This window comes from Gadus morhua, chromosome 22 (genome assembly GCF_902167405.1).
Source record: "Gadus morhua chromosome 22, gadMor3.0, whole genome shotgun sequence".
In the NCBI taxonomy this organism is placed as follows: Eukaryota; Metazoa; Chordata; class Actinopteri; order Gadiformes; family Gadidae; genus Gadus; species Gadus morhua.
In genome coordinates this window covers 18,203,655-18,212,716 of record NC_044069.1, presented here as the reverse complement: position 1 = coordinate 18,212,716, position 9,062 = coordinate 18,203,655, and the positions used below count along the sequence as shown (strand labels likewise).

The following is a 9,062-nucleotide window of genomic DNA, read 5'->3' as shown; positions in this document are numbered from 1 at the left end:
CTCGCATTTACAGTATTAGGAATGTTACGAGCTGGGTGTCGTTGACCACTTGCCCACCGTGCACTCAAATCACAGGCGGCGCACAGTTAGTGAGGCCCTCTCCATAACCCAGCAGCGGTGCCAGACAGGGTATAGAGCTACCAACAGACCCTCTGCTCATTTGTTCCTCCAGAGAGGGTATAGAGCTACCAACAGACTCTCAACTCACTTGTTCCTCCAGGGAGAGTATAGAGCTACCAACAGACTCTCAACTCACCTGCTCCTCAAGAAGGGATATGTAGAGCTACCAACAGACTCTCAACTCACCATTTCCTAAAGAGAGGGTGTGTAGAGCTATCAACAGACTGCTCTCATACTCCCTTGTATAGCGGGGTAATGTTTGTTTTCACCACGTTGCCTTCAAAGAGAGTGAAACAGAGATCTTTGAATTTGCCTCTTCAAATGTCTTGATGAACTATAGTTTGTTTGTGTACGTTTGAACATACTCTAACGCTACGCATGCGGCATTGTTCACATAATCCGCTACGTTCTATCTTCAGTCTCGGCTCGACCTCCATTTTTACTAATATTCTTCCTCAGTCAGGTTAGGACCGGTTCCGACGGTGGTATGCTGAGTGGCTGTGTGGCTGTGCACTGTCCCCGTGTCTTCGTACAGACGGTGTTATTTAGAACCAGCTCACATAGTTGCTCTTCACATACAGCGCCATTGTTCACTACTACTTCTTCGCTGTGTCCTGTCACGGTTTTCGGTATAATGCCCCAAGGTTTCCGTTGGTACTGCACCTTGCGCATCCGTAGACTCAAGGCCGAGGGGGACGTGCTTGAAGGGGACACCAAACCAACGCAGGATTCGTGCAGCAGTCCTCATTCGTGTGCGTTTATTTGTCAGGCGTTGAGTACATCATGGCCTGAACCCAGAACACACTCATTGCCAAAGAGAGAAGCACTGCTTGGGACAACCTTTCCCCAAAGCAATACTTATACTTATCTCCCGCTGACAACATAATGTGTAACCTATGCAAACACAGTGCGCCACCAACATGCAAAAGCAATTTCCTCTCACATTAAGAGCTCAACTCTGATGCATACAGGCCTAGCTTCACTGAGGTGTGTTCTAATGCTCTGTTTTCAAAGAGTAGAGTAGAACCAACTCACAACGACAACACTGCAGAATGGTGTTTCTTATTTATTGTGAAATCGGTGCAAACTGACATCACCTGCAATAAGAAGCCAATAACCCGTATTGGAACTGGCTGGCACCGATACCGGTAAGAACAGGAAACTTTGGTTTGTCACTCACTTTTTACCTACACAAGCATTTAAGACGAGATTATCTGAACCAACAGCTCTTATATATAGCAATAATAATTAATGTTTAAAGAATTATCACACTCCTCAACATGTATTAATATGAATTTAAGGTCACGGCAGATCTGCCAAGAGCAGTTTTGAGTACTGAAATAGATTGATTGATGTATGAGTAAGTGCCTGCTTCTCCACACTGGAATATAGGCAAATATATTGCCTGTCAAATCAATTGCCTGTGAAATGGATCACACAGCGAAGCATTTGAAATCCTGCTTCCCAACCTCCTCCATACAAATAAAACCAAGGGATGAATCTTATAGTGGCTGGGAGTTAGATGCACGTGTTCAGAATAATCCAGTAGTTTGGGATGACACAAAGCTCTGTCTTGCTACAATTTAAGATATTACGTTCAATGTTTGTTCGCTTTTATGGGTCTGTTTTTGACAACTAACAATTCTGCAGCCATAACGTGCAATTCACCTAATTCTTCACTTTATGAATTTGAAACAGGAAGTGAATATGAAGTGCATCGCCGCTTTCCCCTCAGAATAATAAAACCTTCCTTCCTCCCGTCCTCTTCATGATGAGTCGGGTGGCGAGGGCATTGGGTAGGTAACATCAAGGTAACCTAATGTAACGTGATTCGATTTCATCCCATCTGCCTTGCAGACTGTAGGGAGATCAGATAACTTCAGTCTTTGAATAATAGCATTGGATTCACCCAAGACACATAGTCTCCCAGAGCATCTCCCTGACTTACATCAGACAGATGGCTGTGGCGTTTGTAACATATTACACTCAAATAGTAGACAGATCATTGGGGACCAATGTTATTTCACCATAGCTTCTCCTCCACTAAAGTCTTACTTATTTAATAATTCCATCTAGCCATAAACGTATCCACTTTATACCATTCTGTCTATTTCATTAACGGTTGAGTAGAGATTTGACATTTTAACGAAACGAATGCAAATTCAATAGTTTTGTTCAACAGCATGAAAGAAGTATTAGTTTTAGCCATTTTTGTTGATGAAACAGGCAGTGTTCCTCTTTTTAAAGGGCCTGGCGTTAGACGTTCAGGCCTGTAATGCAGAACTTATGCAGTGTGTGACTCATGTTTTATAAGTGATGTAAATATATTAGCCCTTGGAATAAATAGTGAGCATGTATTTGCATAGGTGTGTGAAGGCTCTTATGTATGCCCTCTATCACAGAGAGCGGCCTCACAAAACACCAGAGGTGACACTCACACATGGAGTCTTGCCATCCCATAATACATCAGGTCATTGGATGGTTCATCATCAATCATAAACGCACCACTGACAAACGTCAATAGAATGACACATCACTGCATTTAGCCTGGCCACAAACTCTCAGTTCAACGTCCTCTGAGAGAGAACCAGTCTGAGGTCATCTGAGTGGTATAAGGCCCCCGTGGGCCCCAGTGGGCCCCCGTGGGCCCCGGGGTCCGGCCCCACAGGCCCTCCTCTGATCATTGATCTGAAAGAGACACTGGGGAAATGGGCTTTCTTTAAAATGATTACGACTGAAAAATCATTTTTCTTTGAGGATTTGAATGATTGAATTCCTATAGTGCCAGTCAGGTGACCTCAGAAGTTCATAATCCACCGTGTGTCTTGCAGACAGGTCCTACATGATGTTGGTTTAAGAGGCCTGCACTGGCTTGAATGCACTTGTTACTCGTAATGAAATAGGCTGAATCCATCAACATATTATTTTTGTAAACACATTATTTGTGTTTGCTTTTGCCCTCTCATTGTTTCACAGCTCACTGCTCATGTCATTTTGGGGATCGTGTTTGGTCCACATAAATAATTGAATACATTATTGAAACATCATAACTCTTATGTTGGCTAGAATAACAAGGTATGCAGACCCTCAGAGAGCTCCAAGTAAATATGGATCAGTGAGAAGGGATGAGGTTTCTACACGTGTTTATTCAGTGCATGGCGTTCTTTAATTACGCTTCATTAACAGTGTTTTTCATTTAGAAAGAAATAACAAAAAACTCTTATAAACCTCAGTTGTCTAGTTTACTACTGTGAGTTTAAATTAAAGTGAAAGGTAAATCCCGCAATTATGGCAAACAGCACAATAAGTTAGCAATGACACATTAGGTTTCTGTACCAAAGAACACATTTACAACAAAAATACATGTTTTAGGAGTAGACTAAACATTACAAATTGCATGTGTGGGCCGTAATGGACTGTTTTACAGGACAGTGTGTCTTTCACAGGAGATTCAGCAATATTTACTTTAAAAAAATCATTCAAAGGCATTGATTTACTTTGTTGTCATATACAAAAATCATCATATTGTAACTGTGAACATGTTTTGTTGGCCTATAGAGATTCTCAAAGGAAAACGTGGACAAAGTGTTAGTGATTTGCCACATTGTTATATTTTTCTTTTGTTTTCTATGGCATTTCACCAACTTTATGAATGTTTTATTGCGAATCAACTCTGCCATAATTCATTCATCCTATATAAACTCCCTAGCCCGTTGAAGCGTGAAAGCAATCCCTCTGATTTGTTCGAACCTCTGTGGATGAGGACACACTGCCCCCTTTGGTAGAAAAGTAGAAATGCAACTATGTAACTAATATAACTGCGGCACAAAACGCTGCCCAATGAGAACGAATACTGCTGGGGTTGTGTTCAGCCTTATACAAAACTATGAAACTACATTCCGCTGCTACAAGAACACTATCGTTAAAATGTTAAACACATACACAAAGACAAGTCAGAGAGGGAAAATAAATAGAGAAAATAAATAACACTGCCGTCTCCTGTTCTTTTGATAATGTCTGAATCTAGAGAGAGGATCCTAACTCAATAAATATGAAAAATAATAAGTAAAAGATGATAACGATAATTTAGCAGATTATCACGACGTAACTTTAAAGTAGGATACATGTTTAACGGCCCACCATTTTGGTCTGATAAAGTCAGTGACATTTATATCGAAAAATATTTTTTCACATTGAGAGGGACAATAAAATATTAAGAGGGACAATAAAATATACTTTTACTGTACAACATGACACCAAACTATTTTGGAGTGTGATGATTTTAGGAATCTACTGCTTCTTGATGACATGTTCAACAGATCTGAAGAGAAATTCCCCACATTCCCACCTCACACGATTGAAGGTAATAAAAATACTGACCCCAGCGCTACAGATTAGCAATTATGGTGGTAAGAAAAGCAGTATAAAAATAAGACTAAAAGACCAAAATGCCCTTTTGAAAATTTCTTAAAATCTCCAGACAAATAGGAGAGGAAATAATTCACAAATGTCGTACTTTCATTTCTCGTTAGAAAACCCCCAAATACTGAACTTTGATCAATTCAGTGGCAGTGAGAAGAGAAGAGAGGGATTGTGGGAAATCCTGGGCAATACTAGGCAGCCATGTTGTGGAACACCATCCATCTTCAATGGAAACTCCAGGAAAAGAAAACAAATGGCAGGTCAAATGCTTGGCTCCAGGGCCAGGGCGGGGGTCCTGCCTGCGGTCTGGCTGGAGGGGCGTCCTGGGCGGTGGGTCAAACCGGGGGGGGGGGGGGGGGGGGGGAGGGGAGAAGGGAGACGCTAGGGGCAGGAGAGCCGAGCTCCAGGACATGGTTGTGACTCCGCTGAACCCAGAGAAAGAGACAATAGGAAGTCTGGTTAGTAAACACCCGGGGAACACAAACATTAGAGCTGGGATGGTCACCAGCAGCGCAGTGTTTACCGGCCAGAGTGGGCCGGCCAGTAAACAGAGGACTCACATTGCCAGACCGCCGTGGACACTTTCATACCGCACTAACAGAACCCAAATGAAAGCCACATGGGCATGGCTCCACCGCGCCTCCAGCCCCTAATGGCCTTGTGGAAAGGCCTGGAGAGGAGGACCAGCAGCTGGGCTTGGTGTTATTGCTCTGGGCTCTCCTGCTCACGTCTATAGTAGAGCTAAGGCTAAAGGTGTCTGACTCACGCAGAATTGCCAACGCACAGTTTACACGATAATTGGGACCGTCAATGGCGCTGTTTAAAATGATCAGGGGCAATCCCTCTTCAGAAGCTCAAATGCGTGTACGGTCGTCAGCCATATGATGGCGTTCCTGATGCCTCTCTAATCTCAGTCACAAAGAGCTATTGAGCCAGGTAGGATTAAATAGCCAAAGAATGTGTCCTGCTGTCTTGGTGCTATCACGAATAGAAGTAGGGGTTCCAGAAATACAAAAAACATCTACATTTATATAGATGAATTGTACCCAAATGACGTTTTTCTCATGACAGCCATGCAGATCAACTGAAGGGAGAACGTGCTGTCTTCTCATGTTACTCAATGTTAAGCAAAGAAAAATAGAAGAAAAAAAAGTATATGAAACAAACAACATTTTATTTATTATAATAATTAATTTGTATATTAACGACTATGTTCCACTGAGCTATCCCATGACCCCCAGGCCCCTTACCTCCCAGGGCCCCGGCCTGCTCGGGCCTCTCTAGTCGGGCTGATCTCCGTCTCCTGGTGGACCACCACCTTGTGACGGACATGTCCGGGTGCTGCTCCTTGGCCTCCTTGATGGCCTGGGCCAGCGCCTGGGGGGGGGGGGGGGGACACAGAGCCATAAGAGGGGGCAGGAGGGGCCACAGTAGCTCAGGAGGTGGAGCGGGTTGACTGCTAACCGGAAGGTTTCTAGTTTGATTCCCGGCTCCTCCTAGCTGAGTGTAGAGGTTTCCCTGAGCAAGGCACATAACCCTGACTGCTCCTGACGAGCTGGCTGTCGCCCTGCGTGGTTGACCCCACCGTCGGTGTGTGAATGTGTGACTGAGTGGTTCTAAGTCGCTATGGATAAAAGCGTCAGCAAAATGCCCTTAATGTAAATGCAGAGCCTCAAAACGTAAGCACACGTGGTCCGCTCAAGTTGAGGATCAACAGATACGGTGAAGCAGCAGAAGATAAGACTGCACTGCGGAAGGATTCATCAGGGTACTTTCTGGGTTTTACCGTATTCAATGAAAACGTTCATCCGCTATTTAATAAGCAGAATAGAGAGTTCCTGGCATGAAAGCTGCCATAAATATTTTGGCTGTGAAGCCCTTTGAGACTGTAATGGTGATGGCTACACAAAATAAAATAAAATCGAATTGAATAGATCAGCCCTCTTACAATGCTAACCTAGCACCTAGCAACAGTGCTAACCTGCTACAGAAAGCTAGCAGAGAGGAAACTAGCGCACGGCCGGGAGACACCAGAGATAAGGGAGAGATGTCAGCGGCACCTCACCTTATCGTGATCGATCTCTGTGTCCCCGGTGATCACGATCCTCTTCTCGATACGGGTCTCTGAGACGCCTCCTTTCACAGTCTGCAAGGAGAGCACAGCTTAGCGACAAACCGTCACGCACTACAGCGCTATGCTTCAGTACCCAAAACAGTTGAAGTGGATGAAGTGGCCTAATCTTTGGAACAGAACCTTATCCAAGTTCAGTCAAACTTTTCTGTGTGCCTCAAACTTTAGTGAAAAAGGTTTTAGAATAGGAGGGGTGGATGTTTGAAGAGTCCGAGGGCCAGTGATGATGGGGCTCTAGGGAAAAGACCCTGAGAGCTCAAAGCACTGCAACAAATTGTAAGTGAGTCACCTAGTCAATGGCTCGGTGAAAATACTCAATCCAGGAAGCACCCAAGCAGCAGACACATGCTTACAGAATCACAGAACTAACAAGTGTGTTTACTATTACAATCAGGGCATTTAGCAGACGCTTTTATCCAAAGCGACTTACATCGGTTAATACACACATTGACACACCAACGGCAGAGTCAACCATGCAGGGGACAGCCAGCTCGTCAGGAGCAGTTAGGGTTCATTGTCTTGCTCAAGGACACATCAACACTCAGCTAGGAGGAGCTGGGGATTGAACAACCTTTCGGTTACAAGACAACTGCTCTACCTCCTGAGCTAAGCCGACCCGCCAATGTTTGCCTGATTGTGATTGGCCAGACGGCGGTGCAGCGAGCAGTGTGGGGCTACCTTGGTGATCTGCGTGGTGGTGGTGCGGCTGACGGTCTCTGAGGTGATGGTCTGGGCGTTCAGCAGCAGGGTGGAGTCCCTCTCGTTCCCCATGGTGTCTGCCGACTGTGAGAGAGACACCTTTTCGATGTTAGACGACGCTGAGTTGGAATCGTGCAGCTACGACAATGAAGTACAGTCAGTCCATTCTGATGATGCTGGGACGCTCTGGGATACAGACTACCGCTATGATCTCCCCTGTATGCCTTAAAGTTAGGTCCTTGAGACTGTCAGGTACATCATCATCTTAAATCTAATGCTGGACCATCCGTGGTTAAGAGTGGTTCATACAGAACCACTAGGGGCGTTTTTCCCCCTGCCCTTTGGCCTTTACGAATTGTATCGTAATATACTGTGCCTTCTTGTATGAGAGGCATCGCCAAGCATTAAGAGTGTGGCTAGAGCTCTGAACGGCTTGATTCATTATTATTCGTTGCTGGTAGTGAAGCGCCCGTCCTAATTCTTTCACTATATTCTCCTGCAATGCAAAGTAGCTTGTTGAATAAAGCTGTTTGATCAAATTGATTTCTTTTAGATTAGTCTTGGTGTAAAGACAATATTTCACACTATTAGATCGCTGTAATCGATTTCAACATGATTTATTCCTAGTATCAAGGACATTGTGTGGCTTTATCTGTGAAACGTTGTCCAATGTGTTACAAATAGGACTAATATGAAATCAATGAGCTATTGAGATTAGGAAGCAAAAAAGGGGGAAAATTTAACGTCAGACTGAATTCATCATCGCGGATATCATTGTGTGTCGCCGTCCGTCTGAAAGAACTGAATATATGAAATTTGTCTAAAAATGAATTAATACGATTTCAATAGGCTATAATATAAAAAATAGATAAGCAATGCAAGTGTGAGTTTTGTGTCATCAACTCTAGATGGGTGCGTCATCAGTTAAAGACATGCCTCACACCCTGGGACTGGGGGAGACTGGATTGTAACACAGTGGGACTGGGGGAAACTGGATTGTAACACACCCTGGGACTGGGGGAGACTGGATTGTAGCCCAGTAGGGCTGGTGGCCTGACAGCCAGAGTACTCCTCACCTGCGCTGACTCGTACAGGATGGTCTTGGTCTCGGTGTGCATGATGGGGACGTCCTGGTTGGCCAGCGTCCCGCGCAGAGAGTTGGTGACGTCGGAGATGGTGATGGTTTGAGTCCTTTGCACTGGAGACTAGCGGCAGAGGGGACGAGAGACACACAGTCACGACGTTGTGTGGAATCACATCCACCCCCCAAACTAACACTTAGACACAGTGTTCCAGGGCAAACTCGCTGCTAGACTCAGGGTCTCAGTTTGCTCCGCGAAACCAACCAATGACTTATTCCAGAACGATATTAGTCTTCTTCATATTGGCATGTTTTGAACTGAAACTTTACGCATAAGGCCTCTTCACCACGTTTCAGACCTGCTCTGCCCTTGGGCCCCGCTGTGACTCGGGGTCAAGCGTTTCACCTTGACCCCGAGTTACAGCGCCCCCTAAGGGCCAATCGGTGTCAAACCTTTTGGAAACCTGTTTATCGGGAATAAATATGTCGTTGACAAGTCTTTTTTTTGCAATAAGGGGTTGAGCTATAAAAATTCATCATAATAATAATAATATCCACTTAAAGGACAACAGGTGTACACAGAGTCTGTGAAAACTTGATCGATAAATA

General features: G+C 44.5%; 1 protein-coding gene across 4 annotated transcripts in view; it reads right to left on the bottom strand.

Annotated features, from left to right (window-relative positions):
• Positions 1-3,246: 3,246 nt before the first annotated feature.
• Positions 3,247-9,062, bottom strand: part of epb41a (erythrocyte membrane protein band 4.1a) — a 32,545-nt gene continuing 26,729 nt past the window's right edge. For 2 of the 4 annotated variants that reach the window (XM_030347831.1, XM_030347834.1), the window contains 5 exons: positions 8,449-8,577; positions 7,352-7,471; positions 6,608-6,688; positions 5,793-5,919; positions 3,247-4,865 (listed from right to left, as the gene is read on the bottom strand). In XM_030347831.1, the coding sequence (XP_030203691.1) occupies positions 4,804-4,865; positions 5,793-5,919; positions 6,608-6,688; positions 7,352-7,471; positions 8,449-8,577 (519 nt within the window). In that variant the 3' untranslated portion in view covers positions 3,247-4,803. Of the gene's footprint in view, positions 4,866-4,897; positions 4,968-5,792; positions 5,920-6,607; positions 6,689-7,351; positions 7,472-8,448; positions 8,578-9,062 lie in introns of those variants that run through there. The other 2 variants (XM_030347832.1, XM_030347833.1) reach the window with 2 other exon arrangements.